The sequence below is a fragment of the Porites lutea genome, chromosome 2 (assembly GCF_958299795.1).
Source record: "Porites lutea chromosome 2, jaPorLute2.1, whole genome shotgun sequence".
Taxonomy (NCBI): Eukaryota; Metazoa; Cnidaria; class Anthozoa; order Scleractinia; family Poritidae; genus Porites; species Porites lutea.
In genome coordinates, this window is record NC_133202.1 from 28,979,076 (window position 1) to 28,992,265 (window position 13,190).

Consider the following 13,190-nt stretch of genomic DNA (forward strand, 5'->3'; position numbering starts at 1 on the left):
GCCACCGAGCCGTCGAGCCACTAAACTATATAACCTCGACTGAAGAGCCACCGAGCCGCCGAGCCACTAAAATATATACCTATAATCTGCTATAATACATACTAAAGTATATGCCTTCTATGTCTGTCTTATACTTATACTTATGTGTCTTATATCTTTCTCGTTCTTTAAACACTTGTCGTGACTAGCGAGCCACCGAGCCACTTCTGTTTAAGATTATTTAGTAGGAGGATAGTCCCCAATGCACAAAAACACGCAGTCATAACATTTTAATTTAATATTTTTGCATGGGGACTATCCTCCTACTAAATAATCTTGCCGAGTTTACACACATTTTTCTCAGTAGTTCATTTCAAGATCAACGTTGAAAGAACTACTATTAAATTCTGTTAAATTTAGCGCGAGCTACTGACATGGCGTGCATCACTTCGTCTGAGCATGATTTTGTGCTATTAGCCCAGATTGTAAATTTACCTTACACAGCTAAGCTACCTATAAAAGAAAATTCTTACCTTACGATTTAGAATTAATCTTCACTAACATGGAATAAACCAACTTCTACGAACGAAGAATGTGATAAAGTTCTTGCACTCCGCGGTATCAAAAATACTTTCGATTTCAGACGGAAGCAGTAGCAGCGGAGCCGAAATGTTTTGTGGGACACCACCCATCCTACCTGCCCATGAGACCCCGCGCGCCTCAACCTAACCCCCAATCTTCTCTCACCAATTCTCTCACCCCAAAAAACACATAAATAACGACGGTGGGTGATCGTGCCATACATGCCAAAAAGGCAGCAGTGGTTAATTCTCTGCTGCTGCCCCATATAATCTGGAGAGGCAGAACTCATTTCTTGCAATTATCGTGATACTTCCATCTAGGCTGAAATCATTTTTCTCTTTTTCCCGCGGGAAGGGAAGGCGGTCCTCCCCATTACTTTTCAAGAAAAATAATGAAACAGAATTGTTTGATCGCAGGATTCTGCCCTACTAAGTTAGTTCTTTAGTGTACAGTCACGTGCTGAGGGGAAATAAGGGGTGAGCCTTCGAGGAGGGGTATTTTTAATGCTGAAGTCAGTACTCTTTCCATTCCCGCTGCCTTAAGCACAGGGCGCCCACAGAAGCTGCTCTGAGCCTATAAATATTGTAAGTCTTGAAATCAGTTAGTTACAATAACAGGAGCGCATAACCACGGACCCTCCATTTCTCTTGACTTTGCTAGGCCTGTCCAAACGGGCGAATTAATTGCAGAATTTGTTGCCTAAGAGGAACTGCAATGCGGTTTGGTTGCAACAAGAAAAACGCCTGCGTGAACAGCCTGGCTCTAGTTGTTCAAAAGCTGGATAACCCAATAGATAAAGATAACGCAATTGTTGACTTCCTAATACTTATCCAATGTATCTCCTGGATAGTTATTTATTCGGTGGATAGTGCTATTTTTATCCAACGTTGGTGACCGGGACTTGCATGATCTCTGGTTATTTTTACATTAAAGTTCAGTAAGGTCTCGGTGTTTTGGAAAACCAAAAAGACAATGCCGATGTTCACAAACACACGAAAATCGCCCGTTACAAACTGAAGGCCATTAACACACACCAATCATTCAAAAAGCTTCCAGAATTTCACGCAGAGTATGAAGTATAAATTTTAGATGTGTACTCCACTCAGCCACTGATAATTGCATATAATATTTAAAAATTCGCTATAGCGTGGAACGTATGAATATCAATAGTAAGAGTGTTTTCACTCACGTGACCAGCATTTACGCAAATTTATTGGAACAAAAGAAACCGTTTGCATTAGAAAAGAGTTCAACACCCAGAGGATTGGTTTGGGACACCAACATACCGCCGTTTCACTGTTTTGGGATACCAATATGGCCGCCGTGACGTCATATGCAAACACTCTATGATCCCTGAATCGTGTGCTAAATTTACAATAGCGCGATTCGTGGATTCATTTTCTATTTCTTCTGGCCTTTTATTCTATTCTCGCGCAGACCCGCCATGTTTTCCAGTCATTCTATTAACCTAGATGACGATGCAATTTTTGTTTCTTGAATCATGTGCTGAATTCAGTCAATTGTAAGCATAATTCGTATCTTTTTTATTATTATTATCATTATCATTATTATTATTATTATTATTATTATTATTCGTATTTTTGTTTTTATTATTAGTCTGTGCTAGCGTCGACTACGTTTCTTTATACACTCCGCAAATCAGCGAAAACGAATAGGCCTCTTCCCAGTTCCAAAAACCGTCACTTTCAGATTGAGGCCAAGTGCACAACCTTTCTTGTGGAAATGAGTTTTATTTGCATGACAATGAAAACTCATTTCCATATCAAAGGCTGAGCACCTAACCTCGTTTTCATACAGAGGCCCGGGGGAAGAGGATTGAAATCAATTACTGTTCTTGATTGCCGCGGGAAAGTGAAGAGGACTTTTGCAATTCTTCGTACCTCCTACTGCAGACGCGATAATAATCATCAGGCGCCTGTTCAACTGACATTGGTATCATCAAAAAAATAATTTGTTCATGACAAAGAACAAAAAAAATCAGTAATTGGTATGAGTTCCCACTGCTTGCTATGAGAAAACAGAACTTCCTCGGCGGCGTTGATCGCGTTATCGATATTAAATAAAATGACATCTAGTTCCTCTGATCATTTGTTTTTTCCAAAGGCAAACCAAAAAGTATGTCTTGTTATAAATTCTTCTTTATTGGCTAGATTTGGCAGCAACTTGTTTTGTAAAAAACACTTAAATAAAATGCTTCAGTCACTGATATAAGACAGCATTTGGACCAATAACTTTCCGAGTTTTGCGCAGGCTCTCTTCTACTCTCGAGAAATAATAATCTACGACTGCAATTATGTAGGTTGATTTATACCTGTCTGATATACAAATAAGCTTATGACGTCTGTGTACTTAAGAGTCTATATTTAAACGACATAATCTCAAACAGATGCTGTTTTTTATTAAAAGAGATTGAAAGCACCTGCCTTAATTTCCCTAGAATTACAAATGAGGGTGTATAATCGTCTTCCTGGGCGTTCTTATTATACCGCTTTGAGCCGATTAATAACCATGTCATAAACAATCATAAAACACAGAGGATAATTGAAACTATACTTCATGCGTCTCAGAGCAGATGTTACTCAGGATATAATGCAAAATTGTCAGGCCAATAAAAATTGAGCAAGCTGCTACTGTACTAAAAGATCTCCTCTACTGTTAAACTAAAGTGCTAAAGTGATCATTGGAAAATGGAAGTTAAAGAGCCTTCTTCGATAACCAAACATACAGTGAAGAGATAGTTCAAGCCATGGAAAACTCAACATTCATGAATCCAACGACCGATTTGTATGAGATATATTGGTGGCTGGCGCCGAAATATTTCAAACAACTAGCCTCAAGACCCACGTATCTCATCGCTATTGAATCTGGAATAATGCTTCTTATAACCATCACAGCATTTGTTGGAAACTTTCTAATCTGTTTTGCTCTGCTGCGAAATCCAAGACTCCGTACTGCTACAAACTTATTGATTCTTGTATTAGCAATCACCGATTTGCTATCGGCTTGCCTTTCGCAGACTGTAGCGACAATAGTTCTGATGAAAGGAAAATGGATCGTTGATGTCAATCCTCTTGATGTTCGAAGCTTTCCTTGTCTGTTGCAAGGTGTAATGTCTCCTGCTCTAATCGGCTTGTCGATGCACATTATGGCTTTAACGGCCGTAAATCGCTACATCTGCGTAGTGCATCAAAGACTGTACAAAAAGATCTTCAGCAGGAAATCAACTGTTGTCATGGTGGCAGCCGAAGGGATGATCATACTTAGCCTCGTGTCTTTCTCTTGTCCCGCGGGATTCGCGAGGATCACGTTAGACCCGAGACGCGCAATGTGCTTTACGACCTTCAAACAACTAAAAACATCTCAGATGGTCTCGCACGTGTTTTTGGTTTTTACGGTTGCAGTTCCATTGATTATAATATGCCTGTCATATTTTCGAGTGTTTAAAGCAATAAGAAGTAGTTATTTCCAAGGGCAAGCCGACAACACTTCCTCCAAAATATCCGCGACAAATGCCGCACAGCCTATTTCTGGAGCAACGAGGATAAAGGAAGTGAAAATAACTAAGACAGTTTTTGCTGTCCTGCTTGGATTTTTAGCCTGCTGGATTCCAGCCATGATTTGTAACTACCTGAGTTATAACATGGTAGATCCTCGTTTTCCTCGCCAAGGAGAATTGGTTTTCACATATTTTCTGTGTCTGAGTTCTTCCATTAATCCATTTATATACGGAGCTACAAACCGTGCTCTCAGGAAAGAATTTCTGAGTTCTCTGTCTTGTCGAAAAATTCGCAAGCGAACTGTTGTGGTACCAGAAGCATAACTAATTAATACTGAGATTATCAATTGCTGCGTTGGGGAATGACCCAATAGACGGGACTCGGTGACGATTCGTGCTTATACTTTTTAAACAGTTTTTATCATAGTAACACTTTGAACAACATCAATCTTTATTGAAATATTCTTAGATTTCTAGATATTTTAATGCAGTGACTGCCCAAACATTAATAATAACAACGATATACACTGTGATTTCTAGAGTTCCATTTACTACGACCATTCCAAAATACAGTCTGAAACGAAATCGCCTTTAAGACTGGTTCCATAAAACCTGCATGCAATCCTGTCAATTTGACCACCGTCCTGGTCGTAATAACAAGGTTGTTGCATTAATGAGTTCTTTGAAATAATAGAATAACTCTCAGTGAGACAATATGGTTGAAATAACGAGGTGGTCGTAAGACGGGATTACACTGTACTAATAACGACCTATTTAATGGATAACTTTTAGTATTTTTGAGTCTTTTAAAGAAATTCATGTGAGGTTCAGGTCTTTCGTTTCACTAAAGGTATCGTTGGATGAACAAATTCGGCAAAGATAGTGTATTGAAGTGCCTCTTCCGGAAATTTTTTTGGTGCTGACAGGCTATGATCATAGAGTCTAGTACATTAATGACTATAAGCCCATGTTAACTTTGGTGGTGTTATCTACGTTTCTTCAATTTTTTTCGCCAGATTCTACAGCTGCGGCTTCCCTCAAGCTGCTACCCCTCTAAAAAAGGCTGCTATATGCATTATATTAGGCAATTCGGCTTTTAAACACCTTAGCTCTACAGTGTGTCGAGTCTTTATACCTGACTGTATATCTATTGACACTGGCGAGCTACAAACTTCCTCGAATCATTACCCTGTAAATCTAGGATAAGATAAATGTGCTTTGGGTAAGTTTTTGACTAGCTGTTATCAATGGAGGTCCCTCCTCCTTTCCAGACGCAAGCGAATCTCTGCGCATGTCGTAACTGTCGTTCTTGTTGTGGTTTGTTGGTAGTATTATCGCGGGCACAACAGTGGGATTTCTTTTACTTCCCCAACGTTTTAGTTTTCTTTTGACGGTGGCCCGGAACTCACTGCTTCGTACCACGTGAAGAAGAAATATCAAAAATCCCTGCAAAGATAAGTAAAGGAGGCGTCAAAAGTTCCTTGCCTGTATTTGTATATTGCAAAGCGTTCCAGCGTGTCACGCTCTACCGTATAGCTATAGCGTACATAAGATCTGATGAGGTATTAAAGTATCTACCAGAAAGCGGCTACGAATAGTAACTTAAATCAATTAAATACTGCAATGTGGGCGATTGAGAAAGCAGCGTTAGCAGGCTGAAAAAACGGTCCGTCCCTATACGTGATTATTGATGGCTATAAACCTCGTTCTCCCCTTTTTCAACTTTGTAGCATAAAGGTTTGTGTTTTTTTTTGAGCTAGCGGCTTAAATTAGGCCCACATTCTAAAAAAGAAAAGCTATCAACTGTTTCCTTAATAAGGATACTTTTGTATCAAGACGGATATATGAACTTGCATATATTTGAACTGCGGTAAAAAGATATGTTATAAACTACGAATGCTTCAAGTTTCCTTTTCGCGTACATAACTGTCTTCCATGTCATCCCACGTGTTAAGGCTTTTGTACAGTGTTTTTTTGTCTATCTATCCTTGCTGTAGGGTCGTAATACCCCTTAGGTTAAATTTATAGGTTTGAAGCATAAAAACCAAGCGAGTTCTTGACATCATGGTTTGTAAGGGTAACTCAACAAACTAAACTGTGAATAAGCTATTTTTTCAAGGTAAGCATGCAAATCCTACACCTTTTCATACGAAACTTGTAAATAATACAACCCTAATACAGATTTCAGTAGCCAAGGCCAAAAGCCAAAAATTACCTGTAGAGAATTGCAGATGGTAAAGAGGTACTGGAACACTATGCCAGTTAGGTCTGTTACACTCAGAACACCAAACACCCATGTTAAACCCAATAACGGAAAAAGTACGACGCAAGCCCGCAACACTCGCCTGAAAAAGGCAGGGAGTAAGCATGTCAAGCAAGAGTAGATGTAGAGTGAATGCCCATAAAAGGGAAACGGTGTTTTGACTATCTAGTATAATTGAGTAAAAAAGAGTCTGCTCGTAGTTTAGTAAAAACGCAACAACCTGATTAAAATGACAATACCGTACCTAGCTTCAAAATACATGCACTGAAGCTTTCAACCCCATTTAGGGACCGGTCATTATTTATCGCCTGGGGGGGGGGGGGGGGGTGCGGGGGGGGGGATGCAGAGGACTTTTGTTGCGTCAATGGATCCCTTGCGTGATCCTCCCTTAAAGCATACAGTGTGCTTCTGACCCCCCACATTTATTTTTTAAACAGTATAAACTATTAATGGCGTTGAATTGTATAGCATATAATCGCTGTACATTACGGATATATTAGATTGAAATGTTATATATAGTCAAAAAGAGAAGCTGAGATATAGAACAGTGTTTCAGGAATATTACTTACTTAAATTTGTTGCTCTCCGAACTGACATTAGAAGGGTGCATAGTAAACAATTCTCTCGTGACTCGTGCAAGAACAAAGACATTTAACTGTAAATGAAGGAAAGACAAGTTTTAAGTGCAGCTAAAATCTGGCTCCTATTCTTGGTTTGCAAGCACTTGACAAGGCAGCCATGTTGTGAGTCAATACAGCAGAATTTTTTTCTCGAAGAATTTACATGAAAATGGAGTTCAGTTTCCAGAGGAGAGGAATGTTTTTGTTCTTGACTACCAGCATGGCTTCCGTGACGTCGCGTGCAAAACAGCAATATAAACTCAAGAACTGCATTATTCCAATATTGCCCCGTCCCCAGGCCTCAGTATACCGCGCGGCCTATAAGTTACGGGTCACGTGCTCGAGAGAGTTCCTGGCTTTAAGTCCAAATACATGTATATCAAACTTATTTTGCGCTCCTGGCTAGATATGCTTATTTTCGGTGACCATGCTTTTTATCACTGTATAACTTCAGTGTCTGAATAAGTCCTTTGGCACTTGTTTTCCCCTTTAACTCAACAAGAGAAAAGGGCCGCAAAGCATTGCGTACGCTGAATTATATTCAAACTTACTATGGATATTATGAGAACTGGAGCAACGAAAAACCAAACGAATCCACTGGAAAAGGACAACCAGCAACTGCAGAAAAAGGAATCACATGTGACGCAGTAGAGGCTCAAGGTGCACTAAATGATATTCCTGTATCATCGTCATCATTTTAACTTAAAACTGAAAGTTTCTCAACCTGAGAACGAGGTCATGTGACATGTTACTATGGGTGGCTCCGCGAGCGGGAAAGATTATATGAATTCTGTGTTCTGATTGGCTAATTGAGTAGGTAAGCTGGGCCTTTCTTGCCCACGTGCGCGACTTAACAGTATTCTATAAGCCTCACTTGCTTATTCCAAGTCGAGACAATTTTAACGTCAGGCTTAAACCCGCGTAAAACATCTAGATTGAGTGGCACCAGCTACTGATGTTAACTTTCAGGTAGCATTAAGAAAAAGAAAAAACTTACAAGCTGTCAGCAACATAACTGGTGATGCCTCCTTCAGTGGCGGCTGCCGTTAAGAGGGAGATTGATACCAAGGCCAATGGGAAGCCTAACGAAAAAAATCATTTGTCATCTTTCGTCTGATTACCCACGTACGTGGTTCCGCGGTTGAAAATACAAAGGGCTCCAGGAAAGGCAAAAACATTTAAAACATATAATTCCGTGTTTGGTATGACAAACTGACTTTTTTCTGCCTTTGATAATTAGTTGTTACCTCCAGTTTGTTTAAGGGAACGTTTTATGAGCGGATGTCAGTAAATATCGACCAGAGGTCTACAAAAGTGAAAAATCGAAAATTCTCAAAAAAAATCACAAAGTAGCACTAGGTAAGCTATTAACATAAATGTAATTTTTACTTCGATTCGATAATTATTTTCCACGTACGGGGGGGTTATTGGTTTCGCGGCTCTCGGACCGGGTTTTCCAGGCCCGAGACCATGTGTCACAAAAAAATCGTTTTAAAATTCAAATCCATTGTATGCAGACAACAAATAACTTATTCAGAAGAGTACTTAATTGCACACATTCTAAGTGGTGATTTACTCAGTTTGAACGAAAGTGTAATATTTTGGAGATTTTTCATTATTTTCAATATTTTGAACGTTTTCGTTCAATGAAAAAATGGCAAATTTCAAAGCCCAAAATCGGCGACTGGTACCTCGTTTTCAGTAACGAGTCTTACACCACGTTAAAGAGCGTTATATCTTCTTTCAAAATCTGTTTTCAAAACTATGGGCAACTTAAAAGAAAATGTTTGAAGCCAAAAAATACAAGTAGTACTTTTCCGAAATTTGAGCTTTCCAGACTCAGCGGGTCGATGCTAAAAACTCAGAAAAATGCAATAAGAAATCAGTTTGAGCAACAGTGATTTAACGTTATCAGCTATCAGAAACTAACACGTGTTTATCGAGCGATCTGATAAAATTTAAAGCCGTTTTCCAACAAGAAAAGCAGAGTTTCGCCATCTTCTGCTACCAAACGCACGAGTGACGTAAGGTTGTCAAAGGGCAAAGCACAATAATAAACTTAAAAAAGCACAACGTTTCTGCGTCCAGGAATTAGACTTTAGCGGACAGAACATTGCCTACGAGTGTATGTTTCATACCTTAGCATGGGTTTCCAAGATACTGGAAATAAAAAACATCAAGGACAGCATCGGCAAGAGCATCTTCGGCTGCTCTCAAAGGACGGAGATTGCGTTACTTTTCACAGATTGACCACTTACCACCTATTTTTGGGCACGCATTTCGACGGAACGCTTGCCTCGAGAGGCGCGCGGCACGGATCTGAACTCTTCTTCACGAGACATTGACCTGAATTTATCGGAAATATGCCACCACCACCAACAACATGAGCTTTTTTCGGGTATTTGTCGTTTTTTATGCGAAAAGTTCGGGTAAGCAGATTCTCGCAAAAACCATTTAGCTTAAAAAATGTGTTTAAAAGCCCACCCTGGATTTGAAGCAAAAAGTATTTCCTCGAAATAAGCTAAAAATACCCAATTCACGCGGTGAAAAAATGGATGATTATGGAAGGATTATCGAATTCTTGCCTAACCTGAGGGATTTCCCGTGATGTAGGATTAGGGCTAGGAAAAAAGCCCATAACCTGCTCCTGTCGTTGTGAATTTCCTCAAGATCAAAAATTTCAGTAAGAACCGAAAACAACAGCTTAAAGGAGGTGCACACACCTTGAACTAGCCAGGGATACCAAAATATCTGCGGTACGAAGTTTAGCAGATATTTGTTTTCTGCACGTTCTGATTTCGGTATTTTCATTGTGTTTTTCAATGAAGTGTTCAGTAGTTACGTAATACGTGTTAATTGCGTTTCATATATAAGTTGTTGTCAGTCAGTATGTTCTTCCTTCGGGTCTGCAACGCCACACGCTACAACACTGTTCTGTTTAACATGAGTGACGCGGAGGACAGCAATGTTCGTTCTCGTCCGAACCCTGAAGTCGTAGATCCTTCTATTGGCGCTGCTATACAGGCTGCCGTTACTCGTTCTATAGGTTCTTTAACCGACAACCTTACACAGGTCATCGAATCTCGGTTTACCGATTTTGCCAAGCGTTTTTCAGAGGAAAACAGTTCGTCCGTTGAGCAAGCTGTTAAGAAGGCGCGCCGCGAGCAATACACGTGCAAGAGAAAGGGTAACCAGCAGCAGTTAGACCATTCCCTCCAGGTGCTGGACAAGCTAGACGAAGCTTCCGACGTACTGAAGCACAAATCTTATGAAAAAGCTAAGGCTGCTTTGGAGTCAGGTACGGAATTAGTGTCCAAGCGTGTTAAAGCAATAAAGCTAGCCGACAAGAGCGAGTTTGGATGGGCGACGGTCAATGAGTATCTATCCGACGAACTCGCCTCTGACTCAGATGATGAGAAGAGAATTTACCGGGCCGAGAGGAGAGCGGAGAGAAAGGTCACTAAGGAAAAACGTCGTCGTGCCCGTTCTAGCGACAAAGGCAGTGGCTCCGCCTCTACTTCTCGGGCGACTTCGTCAAGATACGCATCTAGCGATTTGGTTTCACGCCCGGAGGCTAGACCAGCGCGTCGTTTGGGCCCCTGTTTTAAGATAAGTACCCAGCACTTTTTCGCTTTACTATCTTTGTTTCTTTCTTCGTCGATTATGGCGTTACCGCACAGGCCATAATCCAATATTCTCAGTGATTTGCTGCATTTGTGTTTATATTCATCTAGGTTAGTGCAGAATACCAAAATATCTGCGGTACGAAGTTTAGCAGATATTTGTTTTCTGCACGTTCTGATTTCGGTATTTTCATTGTGTTTTTCAATGAAGTGTTCAGTAGTTACGTAATACGTGTTAATTGCGTTTCATATATAAGTTGTTGTCAGTCAGTATGTTCTTCCTTCGGGTCTGCAACGCCACACGCTACAACACTGTTCTTTTATTTTTATGTTATGGATTTTATTTTCATGTTTTTCTGTATGTGTTCCCCTTTTTCAGTGCGGGGATTTTGGTCATTTGAGTTCCACGTGCTTGAAGCCTGCGGATTCTTCGAAGAGTAGCTCTCGACGCGATTGACTAGATGGCGACTCGTCGACCTGTGATGAAGTTGAGTGTGATTTAATTCATTTATTGTCTTGTTGTGGCGACGAGTTTAGTGCGAAAGGCGGGAGCAGTGGCGTGAAAGGTCGCTTGCAATCTTCGTTTAACTTTTGGGTCGAGACTTTAGATGCACCAGATTTTGTCCTCGATATGATTAGGCGCGGTTACAGATTGCCGTTTGCCGAGTACCCCTCGCAGTGCTTTTTGAAGAACAATAGATCAGCTCTTCAGCATCCGGAATTTGTCGCTGATGCTATAAGCGAGCTTTTAAGTAACGGCTGCATTGTTGAGCACGAATTCCCTCCGTATTGTGTTAATCCTTTGACAGTCGCTGTTGGGAAGAAGCTTCGCCTGGTTATCGATCTGAGACACGTAAACAATTATTTAGTAAAACCTATATTCAAGTACGAGGACTTACGATCGCTTTCTCAAGTTCTCGATGAAGGACACTGGTTTTTCTCTTGGGACCTTAAGTCCGGTTACCACCATGTCGATATTTGTCTTGACCACCAAAAGTACCTTGGTTTCGCGTGGCCTTTTTCTGGCGTCGTCAGATATTTTTCCTTTACAGTACTGCCTTTCGGGTTAAGTAGCGCTTGCTTTTGTTTTACCAAGTTAATGCGCCCGTTAGTTAGGCGTTGGCGTTCTATGGGACACAACAGTTTCATTTATTTGGACGATGGTTTCGGGAGTCGACCAGACAAATGTTCTGCCGTGGCAGCTAGCTTAATTCAACGTAAAGAGCTCTCTTCATCTGGTCTTCTTTGTAACGAGGAAAAGTCTCACTGGGATCCAGTTCAAATTGGCGAATGGCTAGGCTTCGTTATTGATACTTTTTTAATGTGTTTCCGGATTCCCGAGAAGAAAGTTCTCAAGCTTAAAGGCTTGCTAGATTCTGCGATTCAGGATGGATTCTCTTCATTTCGCGAGTTAGCGAGAATAGCAGGCACTATCATTTCAGCTGCGTTAGCTGTTGGTCCAGTTTCTCGTCTTTTGACCAGACAAATGTACTTCGCCATTGAAACCAGATCGGCTTGGGATGACATAATTCATTTTCCTCCGAGCCTTTTACAAGAACTGAAATTTTGGTATTGCAACATCGACTGCTTAAACGGCTATTCTATTAGGCCACCGTTAGCTACGCATACCGTTGTATTTTCCGATGCTAGCGACGTAGCGTTTGGAGGATTTTCGGCTACTTTAGACGGCTCCGTCGTTAGCGGCATGTGGGAGAGCGAGGATATCGGCCAAAGCTCTACGTTTCGCGAGCTGAAAGCAATTTTTTACGTGTTGCTTTCTTACGTGGCTCAACTGAAACACAAGAGAGTTAAAATCTTCACTGATAATCAGGCCGCCGCCAGAATAGTTGCTATCGGAAGCTCCAAATCTCACCTTCAGGCCCTGGCTATGGATATTTTCAATCTTTGTCTTGCCAACAGCATCGTTCTCGAAGCCCAGTGGATCCCTAGGTCTCTTAATGAAAGAGCAGATCTTCTTAGCAGATTTATTGATAAAGACGACTGGTCCATCAATCCCTCGGTATTTCGACTTGTCGACGCTAAATGGGGCCCTCACACAATTGATCGCTTTTCGTCCTATTACAATGCCCAGCTTCCGAGGTTCAACTCTAAATTTGCTTCCCCAGGTTGCAGCGGTGTGGACGCCTTGGCTCAGGATTGGCGACATGAGAATAACTGGGTTTGCCCTCCGGTGGGTGCCATTGTTCCTTCAGTTAGGGCTCTCTCGTCCTGCTCCGGTTACGGCACTTTGATCGTTCCACAATGGCCCTCGGCCTATTTTTGGCCTTTTTTGCACGACAACGCCTCCCAGTTCAAGTTTTTTGTTAAAGAAGTGTTCGAGCTTCCTTGTATTGAAGACCTCTTGCTGGAGGGTCCAGGACAGAAGCAGATTTACAAAGCGCGTCCGTCGGTGTTCAGCGGCTGCCCGAAATTTAAGATGTTAGCTTTGCGGATAGATTTTAGGTGAGCTTTCCCATTTTTTGTCTCCCCTTACAGCTCATTATTGTCGGTGTTTCAGGTTCATCTTTGGCAGTGTATTTTTGCCTGATTTGGCAGCTTTGTTTTGCCTGTTTTGGCAGCGTATTTTTGCCTGATTTGGCGGTGTA

General features: G+C 41.1%; 3 protein-coding genes and 1 long non-coding RNA gene across 6 annotated transcripts in view; 2 read left to right on the forward strand and 2 right to left on the reverse strand.

The window, feature by feature from the left end:
* The window catches only part of LOC140928219 (uncharacterized), a 102,245-nt gene that overhangs the window by 19,666 nt on the left and 69,389 nt on the right, over nt 1–13,190 (reverse strand). For 2 of the 3 annotated variants that reach the window (XM_073377939.1, XM_073377936.1), the window contains exon 1: nt 513–618. The exons of the other annotated variant lie outside the window; for it this stretch is intronic. The gene's annotated coding sequence lies outside the window, so the exon portion shown is untranslated. Of the gene's footprint in view, nt 1–512; nt 619–13,190 lie in introns of those variants that run through there. 3 annotated transcript variants of the gene reach the window in all.
* On the forward strand, nt 3,329–4,402 carry LOC140925996 (melatonin receptor type 1B-A-like). The gene has a single exon (XM_073375812.1). It carries the CDS (start codon nt 3,329–3,331, stop codon nt 4,400–4,402), a length of 1,074 nt encoding a protein of 357 aa, XP_073231913.1.
* On the reverse strand, nt 6,373–8,045 carry LOC140928215 (uncharacterized). The gene is made up of 4 exons (XR_012164635.1): nt 7,959–8,045; nt 7,513–7,579; nt 6,911–6,996; nt 6,373–6,423 (listed from the first exon to the last, which is right to left on the reverse strand). It is a non-coding gene; the product is annotated as an uncharacterized lncRNA (long non-coding RNA).
* On the forward strand, nt 9,833–10,648 carry LOC140925997 (uncharacterized). The gene has a single exon (XM_073375813.1). It carries the CDS (start codon nt 9,851–9,853, stop codon nt 10,646–10,648), a length of 798 nt encoding a protein of 265 aa, XP_073231914.1. The 5' UTR covers nt 9,833–9,850.

Bases quoted from the DNA above. Each gene is read 5' to 3' on its own strand.
- LOC140925997 (XM_073375813.1), top strand. From the start codon at position 9,851: ATGTTCTTCCTTCGGGTCTGCAACGCCACACGCTACAACACTGTTCTG.
- LOC140925996 (XM_073375812.1), top strand. From the start codon at position 3,329: ATGGAAAACTCAACATTCATGAATCCAACGACCGATTTGTATGAGATA.